The sequence below is a fragment of the Podarcis muralis genome, chromosome 15 (assembly GCF_964188315.1).
Source record: "Podarcis muralis chromosome 15, rPodMur119.hap1.1, whole genome shotgun sequence".
NCBI classification, from domain to species: Eukaryota; Metazoa; Chordata; class Lepidosauria; order Squamata; family Lacertidae; genus Podarcis; species Podarcis muralis.
The window spans coordinates 38,196,542-38,209,618 of record NC_135669.1 but is presented as its reverse complement, the minus strand read 5'-3'; the positions used below and the strand labels follow the sequence as shown (position 1 = coordinate 38,209,618).

General features: G+C 44.4%; 1 protein-coding gene across 4 annotated transcripts; it reads left to right on the top strand.

Moving 5' to 3' along the window:
* Positions 1–2,427: 2,427 nt before the first annotated feature.
* SRSF1 (serine and arginine rich splicing factor 1) lies at positions 2,428–10,463 on the top strand. 4 transcript variants are annotated; one of them, XR_003703790.2, is made up of 5 exons: positions 2,429–3,304; positions 7,332–7,516; positions 7,970–8,142; positions 9,023–9,142; positions 9,962–10,463. XR_003703790.2 is itself a non-coding variant. In XM_028707304.2 (4 exons), exons 1-4 carry the CDS (start codon positions 3,111–3,113, stop codon positions 10,025–10,027), a joined length of 618 nt encoding a protein of 205 aa, XP_028563137.1. In that variant the 5' UTR covers positions 2,428–3,110; the 3' UTR covers positions 10,028–10,463. The 4 variants fall into 4 exon arrangements, 3 of the variants coding, with proteins under 3 accessions (XP_028563137.1, XP_028563138.1, XP_028563136.1); XM_028707304.2 differs by lacking the exon at positions 9,023–9,142 and having other exon boundaries at positions 2,428–3,304; XM_028707305.2 differs by having other exon boundaries at positions 9,023–10,463.
* The last annotated feature ends 2,614 nt before the right edge of the window (positions 10,464–13,077 follow it).

Genomic DNA, 13,077 nt, shown 5'->3' with positions numbered 1-13,077 from the left:
ATATTGATTTGTGCTCCCGCATATTGACCTTTCTGCAAGTCTGGTTCCCTTGTGGGGAAACCATAACTGGAATTTTTGGGTATTTCGTTATCTCTTCATTTACAAATACACATGTTGAGCTGGGGGGGGGGGTCCAGAATCTAGACAGGCAGTGGGTTTTATGCAGAATTTGTTCCTGAAAAGCTAGACAATAGGATTTCCTCACTCTATCCCTCCATGATTGCTTCCTGCTAGCCATTTCCAAATTCTCAGACTTCTCTCTTTTCCTAGCACACTCAAACTGCTCCCTTCAGCTCTCCATCCCAAAGGCAGGTCAAGTGTGTACAGTGGCTGGTAGCCAGAAAAAGCCATTATGCAAGTAATTGACATGTCCTGTCACATTCCCCTGAGGAAGACCCAGACGATGAGGAAATATAGGCTGCTTGCCACTGACTGGTTGGATGCAGAGGAGTGGTGGGAGGAACCAGCTGGAGGACCCCCAAGGGAAAAGCCAGAGGATTGTTGGTGGGATGACAATGAGTGGTCACAGAGGGAGAAGCCTGGGGGGAGCTGTCAGGAGCTGAAGAGGTAACAGGGCTTAGTGAGTGAGAAGAGTCTGTGGCAGAGACTTGTACTTTCTTGAGGCACGCTGCTGTTTGATGCATTTCCCCTCAAACCAGCTTCCATCTGATCTGAAAGCATACGTTGCTGTTAGGCTGAGGTGTGTACATTTGAGACAGCTGTTGCGCATGTGCAGGAGACAGCTCCACTAAATCAGGTGATGCGGACCTGGTGAAGACATCCCTGCCCCCTTTCTGGTGTCTACAAGTAGCATAAAAAGGTGACTTGAAACTCAGCGGGGTGAAAATTACTTTGCTGTGTTTTAAGCCGCTAATGCAGGGGTCAGCAAACTTTTTCAACAGGGGGCCGGTCCACTGTCCCTCAGACCTTGTGGGGGGCCGGACTATATTTTGGGGGGGAAATGAATTCCTATGCCCCACAAATAACCCAGAGGTGCGTTTTAAATAAAAGCACACATTCTACTCATGTAACACGCTGATTCCTGGACCGTCCGTAGGCCGATTTAGGGGATTGGGCCAGATCCGGCCCCCGGGCCTTAGTTTGCCTACCCATGTGCTAATGTGTACATAGCCTTAACTGAAAAGAATAAGAAGCCCTGCCCTATAAATTTAAATTAAGTAGTATGAGTCTGAGAATAACTGTGTGTCATGAGAACCCTAGAAGATGGGTGGGTGTGTACTAAGGAGGTGTTTAATGATGTCAGAGGAGCGGGGTGATGTTGTATGCGTGGGTGGTCTTAATGGGATTAGAGGAGACTTTGCAAGAAAACAGCATTTACCTGAAAGGTCATGACTGCATGTAGTTAACCATACTTAGATAGGATTACCCCTCTGAAAATAAGTCCTTTGTATATTGTTTCCTGATCTTACAGAACACCTGAAATGAGCTTCCATTGTTTTGAACATCTTATTAATTGAAACCCAAGTGTGTCTAATTTACACTATGTGTGTCTAAAGAGAACCCACACCTATAGATTGGAGACACAGAGGCTATGCATTTGGCAATCTTCTGACAACCAAATAAGCTCCTAATTTATCATAAATTACAGTGCAATTGCTAGTCTGCACAAGTAAGGTAAAAGGTCACAAAACAGGTTCAGCAACACAGGGTCCATGTCAAGGGGCATTGTGGTGATATTCAATAGCAGGACTGTGATGAGGAATGAACCTGAGATATGGGACAGAAGGATCACTCTGTTAAAGTACTGACACAACAGGCATAATGATTGGTGGTGCTGTTTCCAGCCCGCAAGCCTGCTTTGATTTCCTCAGCACTGTTCACTTGCAGGATTCATCAACCACAGATGGCTCAATGACACTCTGAAATCAAAGTGCTTCAAGGAGTTTTAAATGCTGGCTGGTAGCCTCACTTCTCTGCTGAGAAATTTGCTGAGAATTTCTGGTGGCAGGACTGGGGCATGGGTAGCAGTCTGTAGTGACCCAGGAGCCATGGAAAAAGTCCCATAGTTAGGACCAAAAAACAAGAGGCAGAACGAAGGAGAAAACCGAAGGTGAGCTAAAGGACAACAAAAGAATACAGGAATGGAGCACTCGCAGTGCCACTGATGTGGGCATTCGAACACTGGTTTATCTCATTCACACGTTACATGTGTGGTGTACAACTTCAATATCCAGGTCTACATGAAAGGGACGGGGCGGAGACTATGGTAACAGACGCACTTGCCCTTAGTCTTACATCTAACAGTTATCCTGTTAGGTCTACTGGGGCGGGTTTTTGTTTTTTGTTTGCCGTCTATTCTCCTCTGCCCTCACGCCCCATTGGCCAACCGCGCGGCATTGTGGGACTATTCCTTTCCTTGGCGCCAAGGCCCTCTCACGCGTGTTGCATTGTGGGGGAAGCTCATCTCCCTCCGGATCTTCTTCGCAAGTACTTTTAACGGTCCGCACCGCTTGAGGGCTAACGGAAGCGCCTTCGCTCCGCACGGCTTAAAAAATAACAAGTCGTCCCGCTTTTCCCTCACCACCTCGTTAAAACAAACGTGCGCCAACCTCTCCTCGTCGCCTCCAGCAGAAACAAGTCGGGACTACTTTTTTCCCTTACTCGAAGGGGGGGGGGTGGAATCGGCGCATGCGCCCTTCGAAGGCGGATGTAGCGAACGGCAAGCATGAACGTGAGTGTCTCTACGGCCCGCCTCCCAGCCAGCAGAGTGTGACGTCGAGGCGGCGCGGGAGGATCCTTGCGCAGGGCAGGTAGGGCCGCGTGAGGCGGGCGCCATTTTGTGGCGGCTGCAAAGAGTGGGAACGAAAAGAGGAGGAGGCGCCTCGCTGCTGCTACTACCGCTGCCGCCGCCACGACTAACGCCGCCGCCACCACCTTCCTTGCTTCTCTTCCGCCGTTTTCCTCCCCTCTCTCCCCTCTTTTTTTAAAAAAACAATTTTACCTCAGCTCCTTTTTAAAATATATGCCCCTATAAATCTCCACCTGCCCTTTCCCCACCCGCTCCCGGGCCTCCTCTCGTCGGCTCCGTCTTCCATTTTTCTTCCCTCACACGCGCCCACCACCCAACCGCAACCATTGCCGACCTCGCTATGTCTGGTGGCGGCGTGATCCGCGGCCCGGCCGGGAACAACGACTGCCGCATCTACGTGGGGAACCTGCCGCCGGACATCCGCACCAAGGACATCGAGGACGTCTTCTACAAGTACGGCGCCATCCGGGACATCGACCTCAAGAACCGCCGCGGGGGCCCGCCGTTCGCCTTCGTCGAGTTCGAGGACCCCAGGTGGGAAGGGCGGGCGAGGGGGTGCTTCGGGTGCGGAACGAGGAGGGGAGGGAGAGTGTCGGCTGAAGAGATCCGCCGCAGCCGAGCAGGGCCCCGTCTTCAGGAACCCGCTGGGGCTCCACTCGAGAGTAGGCCCGACGAAATCCATCGGGCCCGACTTCGGCTGCCATCGCTGTCTCCGGGGGGGGGCGGGTTGGCTCTTTCGGCGCTTGCATGCCGCCCGCAGCCGCGGAATGCGAAACTCGGAACGGCTTCCTTAGCGCGAATCCTGCCTCGTGCGCACGTTCCTCTTACCACGCCGCCGCTGCCTCGTGTTGCACGCTCGGGGCGAAGGAATCTCGACGGCATGTAAAGAAAAACAGCCTCGCTGGGTTATATCCCGCGGGCCCAAGTTATTTGCGCCCGTTAACTTCAGCGGGCCAACTCGAGAGTAGGGCTGGGCGTTGGGCGCCACTCGCAGTTGGAAATGCGCCGTGGAAACTGATGAGCACTCCGGTGCGGGGTTTTCCTGCAAGGTGCACATATATATATGCGGTTTTTGGCTAGGTGGTGGTTATTTTTAGGGGGGGGGCAAAGCGATTTCCCCTAATGTAATGCACGTTTTATAAAAATCCAGCGTAAAGGCCACTGATTTCAATAGTCTGCTCTTGAGTAGGACTGGGAGGCAGGCGGCCAATTAGAACCATTGGGTTGTATCACACTTTTATTCAAGAGTAGAATTGAAACCTAGAGGCATGAGTCCATAATATTGGGCTCTGTTTCTTTACATGTTTGAATCATTGGGATTTCTGTTTTAAATGCTTTTTATATGTATGTTTTTAATACAGCTGTTTTATTTGTGTTAGGCTGTGTTTTTGTTTAACGTTTTAATGATGTATTGTTTGTTTATGGGGTACACACCACTTAGAGTTTTTTGAAATATTGAACGGATTTTAAATGCTTTTAAATAAACAAGTTGTGACCCTTATTTTCAATGGATCCACTCTGAGGATACAAACCAGTAGGTCTACTCTTTGAGTAGGACTAAAATTGGGCATAGCCAATTTTGTGTACGTGTTTAAAAACAGTATCCTGAATCATTACTTTCAGAAAGTAACAGTTGAATTCAATAGGGCTTACCTCCAGGTAAGTGAAGTTAGGATTGCAGCCTGTGGTGGTTGTTTCGTTCCCCCCTACTTTCTTAGCTCAATCAGTCTCAGGACAACTAACAAATTCAAAGGTTTTTATATATCCTTCTTTTTGTCTTCACAGCAATCCTGTGGGGTAGGTCAGGCTGAGATAAACAAACTGGCCCAAGGACCCTAAGGCTTTGGGTGATGGGGAGAGAGTGTGTTTATAGCTAGCAGAGCTGTACTTAGAAAACGTTTATTACTTCTAGATAATTTATCCTGGCCTTCATAAGTGCTCGGCATATCTAACCAATCCAAAACCCATACCTCTTTATCAGTTCTTGCACCAACCCTGTTAGATAGGTTAGGCAGAGAAAATGAGGCCACTTCATATGCTTTAAAGGTTGAGGACTTTGAATCATTTCCTTGTAGTAGCCCTGCTAGGAGACTATGCTGAGATGTGGTGACTGGCTCCCAAGATCCTTGAGCTAGTCACATGCTGTCAGCTTGATGCAGTGTGGTTGTAAAGGATAAATGATTTATATCCCCACACAACCCCATGAAGCCCACTGGGCTATCACTATCAGCTTTTTTTTACTATTACTCAGCCTGGCCTGCCTCACAGGGTTGTTGTGCAATGCTCAGAGAGCCTTGGAGATATGGAGGAATTAAAATGTAGTAATATGCAGTCCCATATAAATCTTTACTATGCATTCATAGGATTTGACGCTGTTTTTTATTTTCTTGTTTGTTGCTTCAGGAAAGGAAGGTGGGTTGCAGGTATTAAATGGAATGATCCTGTGAGTGCTTGCTTGGAAGCATGTTTTCCTAAGCCAGTTGTCTTCAAGCCTTTTTGCCCCAAAATTCATGTTTAACTCCCAGGCTTTTAGTGGATGAAATTTCATGCTTCACTGTGTATGTGTAGCATTGTGTTAATTAATTGCTCTTTTTAAAACAATGTTACAAAAGCTTGTATTGGCTTACAGCCAAATGTCATCACAATTATTCTTAAACTTTATTGCTAGCCACCTTAGAAGCTTCTGCTGAAATGCAGAGTAGATATTTGCTAAATAGACAAACTACAACTTAAAAGTAGGACCCACTCATTTTTAAAATCAAGTTTGTATTGCTTCTTGTGTCTCAAGGGCGGACAGAACATCTATACTGCAACTTTTTGTGTATAAAATGAGATATTATTTGGGAGAAACGATGCCTGTGGAAATTTCCACTTTCACAACTTTTCAGAATTTGTGGGGCTGTTCTTCATTGCCTCTGTTTTCTCCTGTTTTTAGCAATTGTCCCAATGCTTTTGAATACATAGAAGATTACAACATATTACATATTTGTGAGCAATTTGGTAAAAAAAAAACCCATTTGCATGCTTTCCTGTGCATCTTTATGTGTAAAAGAGTAAAATATTTTTCTTACGAATAAAAATTTAGGGGAGGGGCCTGGAAATTCCCCAAGAGTAGAGCTAGTCCTGGGTCCTGGCGGAGGCAGACATCATTTACTGCCTCTCTCTTGAGACTCAAGAGAACTTTTACAGTGTTGTTGATTTTTCTACATGGAATCCCACAACTCAAGGCTTTTGTACATACATCCCAACATGGCTATACAGCAGAATCTTAAGACAGAGAGCTGGTCTGCAAGTTGTGCATAATGCAGTAGAAGAATTCCAAACTAGCATTTCATACTGCAACTTGAATTATCATTAACACTGAAGAGAGGATTAGAGTGACCATCTTCCTGAGGTGCTACTTTAACTATAAGCAGTCTCTGTATACACCTCACTTGAAGTCTAGTGGTCAGCTCAGAATTCTTTCAGTTCATTCTGTGTATGTAGGACTGTGGAGTTTAGTTTACTAACTTGTAAGTGTGCATAGAGTTGCAGAACTTTAAAAGTTCATTTATTGTTTTTTGTACTGTTCTGGTTTTTTAACAAGAGCATGCATATATGGCAAGTAGTTTTCTTATAAAAGTAGTGGCTAGTATTCAACTAAATCATTGTGAACAAACCTCCCCTCCCATTTTCTCACCCCACAAGCTCTCCCATCTGCTCTGTGGCTTCCCCTAATGATTCAGAGCAGATTTGGGACTGTGCCAGAGAAGGGGGCAGGGAGGAAAGGAAGGAAAAGTTCACAGTGATTTAGTTCGGATACAACTCAGTACATGTTACTAAAATCTTGTTAATGACTAAAATCATGTCTTCGTTTTACATAAAAGCAACATTCTTTTAAGTAATTAACAAGGTTTTAGTTCCTTTTCTGTTGTGGTGGTCTGGTTCCTTCATGCATTGGCATAGCACATGCAAATATAAAAGGCTCCACAATGCATAATCTCAGGCACTTCCTTGATTTTGATTTTATCCAGCCTTTAGCTGTCTATATACCACTGTGTGTTTAGGCTGGGATCCCTTGTATGAGTTGCTTCCTCATTCCACCTACCTTTGCTTTGCTTTTCCTTCTCAAACCCCCACCAGTGGGTCAAATTCCATGCTTGACATGACACAGGGTACAGCTCTGTTACTTGTTTCCCAGTTCTAGCTCAGGGTTTTCCAAACTTGGGTCTCCATCTGTTTTTGTACTACAACTCCCATCATCCCAGACCACTGGTCCTGGTAGCTAGGGATGATGGGAGTTGTGGTCCAAACAGCTGGAGGCAAAAGTTTGGGAAACACTGATCTAGTGCTACACCATTCCAACCTAACTTGTGCTCAGGTGAAAGGTTTTGTCACTCAGGACTGTTGGTTTCTCCCCTTGCAACTGCAAGCCTCTATGGGATAGTGACCTGTACTTCTAGTGTCATTTACTTAACAAGGGAGGGGCAGTGACATGCTGCCAGTAACAAACGCACAATGCACTGCCAGCTCTCAGGAGCCTTTGATCTATCTTCAGTGTGGTTTTCTTCCATTTTTGCAGGGATGCGGAGGATGCAGTCTACGGACGGGATGGATATGATTATGATGGGTATCGTCTACGAGTGGAGTTTCCTCGAAGTGGACGGGGCACTGGCAGGGGAGGAGGAGGCGGTGGAGGTGGTGGGGCCCCAAGGGGCAGATATGGACCCCCATCCAGGCGATCAGAGTACAGAGTGATAGTATCAGGTAAGTCATTTGTGCACTTGGGAAAAGCAGCTTTCTTTGTTCAAATACAGCTTGATCATCTAGGAAGAAGATTGGGCAGGTATATAGTGAGTTCTGAGAATTTGGCATTCTGCAAAGCTTAGTTTTCATTTTCTTTTTTTAAAGTGGTTGTTTGGTCTTGTTAAAAAAAAAAATCAAAAGCAAGCTTGCAATGGTTATTTGGGGCCCTAGTGCCTTATAGAGCTTCCTGCTTCTGTTGCCTTTTTTAAAGAACAGTAAGCCTTTGTACTTTCCAAAAATCCTGAAACCTGGATGTATGTACTTCAACATGTTGTTAACATGCAACTTGCTGGAAAAATTGAATTTCTACTTGTGACCCTCTCCAAAGACAGTTCTTTCTTGAGTATATGAAGGTCTGATGGCATCAGTCTCCGCTTAATAGCATTTAACTGAAAATATCTGTCTCTTGTTCAGGACTACCTCCCAGTGGAAGCTGGCAGGATTTAAAGGATCACATGCGTGAAGCAGGTGATGTATGTTATGCTGATGTTTTCCGAGATGGAACTGGTGTCGTGGAGTTTGTACGGAAAGAAGATATGACCTACGCAGTACGAAAACTGGATAACACTAAGTTTAGATCTCATGAGGTAGGTTTTCCACTTAATGTTTTGACCAGAATTGGATGCACAGGGTTACAATTGGATGCAATAGGATGGAAGGTAAGGAGGCGCAGTCTCTGTTTGCAGCATTAACAAATACTGAAAACATGTTGGGACATCCCATGTTAAGAATGGTATGCAGGGAGATGTGATGAGACTCCTCTTGGTTCTTGTAAAAAGACCTTCAGTCTGTCAGCATGCCTGCAAAGACAGCTCAAAAGCGTAGACCTTTCAATCGAAAGTTGTGTCTATTTGATAGGGAGAAACTGCCTACATCCGTGTTAAAGTTGATGGCCCAAGAAGTCCAAGTTACGGAAGATCTCGCTCTCGCAGCCGTAGTCGTAGCAGAAGCCGTAGCCGAAGCAACAGCAGAAGTCGCAGTTATTCCCCGAGAAGAAGCAGAGGATCTCCACGCTACTCTCCCCGTCACAGCAGATCACGTTCCCGTACATAAATGATCTTTAATGGTGCTCCTTTTTGTAGAAAACCCCTCCATGTTGTACGCAGTTTTCCTTTACTCAGTATAGTCTTTCTTTTTTTAAAGAAAAAATTCAAGCTGTTTTACTCAAAATTGGCTAAAGTGTTGAATTGCATTCTTGTATAATATCCCTAGTGAGTATTTGCTCCTTAACATCAACATTCCCTCATGTCTTTGATGAATTGTATTTTACCATGTCCTAGGCAGGGTTCTCTCTAGTTAGGTAGTTTGCTGCCCATATTCTCTTCCAATATGGTATTGCTGTATAAAATGTCTTTGTTCAACTATGGTTTCTACAAGCTGGGAATGTTGGGGGGAAATTGTGGTTTAACTTGTCTCTTCTGGGGGAGTTTACATTTTTATCTTGCCTTTTCATGTGTCTTTCTGTAGACATATCTGAAGAGATGGATTAAGAATGCTTTGGATTAAAGGATTGTGGAACACATGTCAATCATTTTAGGATTGTCAAAAGGAGGATTGAGGAGGATCAGATCAATAATGGAGGCAATGGTATGACTCCAAGTGCTATTGTCACAGATTAAATTGGCAGTATTGACCTTATACTGAAACTAGCCTAGTACACAACACCTCCATTGTTCCATTAGTTAGCTGTAATCTTCTAACTTCCATGATGCAATGAATGCTAAATATACCCATGTAACTCTTCCAGTCTCTGGGGGTGGGGGACGTATGCTGAGTGACTGCAATGTATCGTTTGATTACAGGTGCAAACCATTAGTGCACCTGTAAAGTACAGGTTGTTTCAAACCTGTAAGTATAACCTCAATACTGCTAAAATCTGCATGTCCTCTGTGTGACTGATATAGCATTGCTGTTTCATCTTAAAAGTAACAGAATGAAAGCAATTATAGGAGGGTTTTTAAACATGGGGGATTCTTTTTAAATCCACGTCTTCCCCTTCAGGATAAGCCGAGAGTTGACTTGCATCAATTAAATTTGTTACCTCCCAGATAGTACAATAATGAGCTTTTAGTTTAGATATGCAGTAGGTGGATAGCTTTAGCAGCAAGTTTTTGCAACTTCATAGAAAACTTTTTTCAACCACCAAACCTGTAAAGCGCCATATAGGAATTGATATGTTGGCATTATCAGTTACCCTGTGTAAATACTAGAATGTTTCCTCCAGATAATTAACATTGCTAAAATCTAAGCTTCACAATTCAAAAGCTTGTCTTGGGGAATTGATAGTTATGAATGCCAATCTTTATTATTCAATAGCAGACATAACTTATCATTCTCCTAAATCCTATTTTTCATTACAGTATCTAACTTTTTGCCTCCTTTTTTTTGGTTTTGCTGGTTATAAAGGTTTGGATTGGAGAGGGCTCACTGGATCCCAATCCTTGGAGCTGGATCATTGGATTCAAATCATAATGTGGATAGGATAGGGAGGATCAATTGCAAGGATTCATGGAGCGGGATCAAATTACCAGGAACATAGGAGTGGATTCCTGCCCCAACCAAACCGCATTCGTGTGGATTTTTATTCAACTCAATTGGCTATTCCAAAGATTTTTCCTATTTTTGACGATTGGAGCCCTTAAGATGCACGATGGAGTTTTCATTTTTTGGTAAAAGGAGCAAAGCAAGGACCTGGAGAGGTACGCTGGAGCATTCTCCTTGGAAGGATTCAGCACGAGTAGATGGTAAATGTTAAACGGGAAAAGGGGGGTTTGTTTAAAAACGTTAAACCAATAAGTCATTTATCTAAATTTAAAGACAAAGAAATTGGAGTCTTAAGATTAAGTAGGTTTTCAATTGGCTATTGCCTTTTTTTTCTTTTGACAAAATAAAATTTTATAAAAAAGTGCATGGTGGTTCTGTTGTATTAAATAATGCCCTCTTACATTGTCTTGTGCCATGATGAATGAATTCAGCCTTTAAGCTCCTTGGCCTGGGAACTGAATGGGTATTTGTGGCCCGTTCATTTGCATTGGATCCCTGTCACCCCATGGGAACAGTGGTGAGCCGTGAAGAGGGTTGAGTTTGACCCCTCTTGGAAGTTGAGCATCGTGGATCCTGCATGGTCATGCGCTGGAGTTCAAGCAATGTAGTCTGCTCCTCTGTAGTGGGATAGAAAACATTGTTCAAGGGCTCTCACAACTGTTGGCGAGTGCAGATTTTGGATAACAAGGTAAGACTATTTGACTTCTGTATTGGGCAAGACAAGTTTATCAAGCCAGTGCTTTAGTTTCATGTAAATAGACCTTGGAATGTGGGCTGACTCACTGTTCCATTGCCTTACCTTCCTACTTCAGAGCTCTTGAAGGGCCGCACTTGTGGGCTAAATGTTAATCCAAAGAAAGTACTTTCCTGAAAGATAAATGGCAGCATCTGCCTGAGGCTACCTCATGGATCCTGGTCTCCCAGGCTCAACACTGTCAACCCTGCACTTTGCTGGCTATTAAGTCTAGTTCCAAATGTGGTGGGCTGTAGCACCCGTCCCCTGTGCTAGGCAGTACTTCTCACCGTTCTTGACACATCCTGTATGCAAGTAAAGCGATGCACCCATCGCTCCACACACATGCTCAAAAACTAAGGTATTGCAACCAACAGCTATAAAAGTCTTGATTAGCTGACGAGTAGGGGGTGCATTTTTAAGTAAGGTAAGGAAGAGCCATTGTGTTACAATGTGAACCACACAATCTCTGGTTCCTGCTAATCTGGAAGTGATGAGGATGTCCTTATGGTTGTCCAGAACTTGCTACGTCAGCTGCTATAAAGCTGTGTGCCTTAAGATGTCGTGCTTGCAGCTAGTTTATACTAACTAGAGTGGCAGGAATAGTTCCGGCAAAATCATCCGATAGGCTACATTGTGACGAAGCCATTTAAGGTAGAATAAGCACCAGCCTCTTGGGAGTTCTGAGGGTATAAACAAGTTCTTTGGCCATGCATTAAATGCTAAGTTACCTTTTAGTAGGCAAACACAAAGGGCCCTGGAATGACACTGGATCCTTTGTGTGGTTCTTCACCCCTGTTTAATTGTGTAGCTCATTGGATGAAGATTGGATCCTGAAAGGCTGGGTTCAGATCTCTTAGCCATAGAGTTTACTGGGTCAGGGCCAGTCAGTATCTCTCCCACCTTCCTCACAGAGCTATTGAGGAAGAGGTAGAGAGGGAGTATCCTATTTGCAGTGCTTAGCCCTGTGCATCACAGCTGCTTTTTCAAAGTCCAGTAAAGTCCTCTTGAACTGTAATGACTGAGGAACAGTGAGCTTCCTCAGAAATGTAAACTGAAAATAGCCTCTTGGGTAACTGCTGCATGATGAGACTTTGAGCCTTGCTGAGGTAAACAGGATTCTAATGATAAAAGGTCTACGCTTGTTTAGTAATGGCTAAAAAGGCACAAACGAGACAAAGGAAAAAGGTAAATATTCATCGGGGGAAAGCCAGACCTGTAATTAACATGTGACTTGCCTTTGCATAATAAAACACTTGGGTCTTAGCTTGTGGCAAAAGATTGTCAGCCTCATAAGGTTTCTGGTGCTGGATCAAACACCCTAGAGTACGGCACTTGCTGCATAATAATGCAAATTATAGCCTTCAATAATTGGCACATGATCCTTCAATAATTGGCACATGATCAAGTTGCTTCGTGGAAAACAAAGTGATACTCTGGTAGGGGGAAGCCTCTGGCTTCTCTTAGCCATTATTGGAGCTACTTCTCATGATTCACTACTAGGGAATCTACACTTTTCTCAAGAAACTACTTGGAAGCAAAAAATAAATAAAAAGGTTAATGCTCCTGAATGTATGTTTGTAGTTGGGATTAGCAGTTGGGGGCTTTGCAGCCAAGTAAAACAGGAATGGGGAGCTCCTAGCCTTCCAGAAGTTGTTGGCCTACTCCATTATCCCTTCTGACCATGTTAGCTGGGGCTGATGGGAAGTGGATCCCCACAGCTGAAGGGCACCTTATTGGTTATTCCTGGTTTAAGGAATACAGTTCTGCACACTTAATCAGTTAATTTAGCCAGCTAAAACACTTGCATGGAGCCCTTGCACTCTGTAGGAGGGTATACTTCAAGTTCAGCTCTTGCCTGAATCCCACCTGCACTCCAGAAACTTTTATCTCTTGTAGTAATGTGTCTGCACATGTGGGGTGACAAAGGGCCCAGTTGTCAGAAGCAGTAATTAGTAGGTAGCGATCAGAATTTTCATTTACGTAGGATGGAAAGGAAACTCCTTTAAGTTAAATCCAATGCTGCCGTTCTGCTTTTGCAGTTTAACTTTTCCTCCACTGAGCAGCCTGTTGTTCAGCCTCAAAATCTCCAGGGGGCTGGGAAAGACTAGCAGATTTTGGGGTGAGCATGGGTAGGAGAGAGAGAGTCTTATTAATGCAAGCAGAACTTGCATTATTGTATGTAAAATTTTCATCCACCCTGGAACCTCATGGTAAAACAAATACAAAATAATTCAAAGAGTAA

What these genes read in the sequence shown, in the direction of transcription:
- SRSF1 (XM_028707303.2), top strand. Translation starts at nt 3,111, where the DNA reads ATGTCTGGTGGCGGCGTGATCCGCGGCCCGGCCGGGAACAACGACTGC. An exon ending in GTCGAGTTCGAGGACCCCAG is followed by an intron (nt 3,305 to 7,331) that starts GTGGGAAGGGCG and finishes CCATTTTTGCAG; the next exon opens with GGATGCGGAGGATGCAGTCT. An exon ending in GTACAGAGTGATAGTATCAG is followed by an intron (nt 7,517 to 7,969) that starts GTAAGTCATTTG and finishes TCTCTTGTTCAG; the next exon opens with GACTACCTCCCAGTGGAAGC.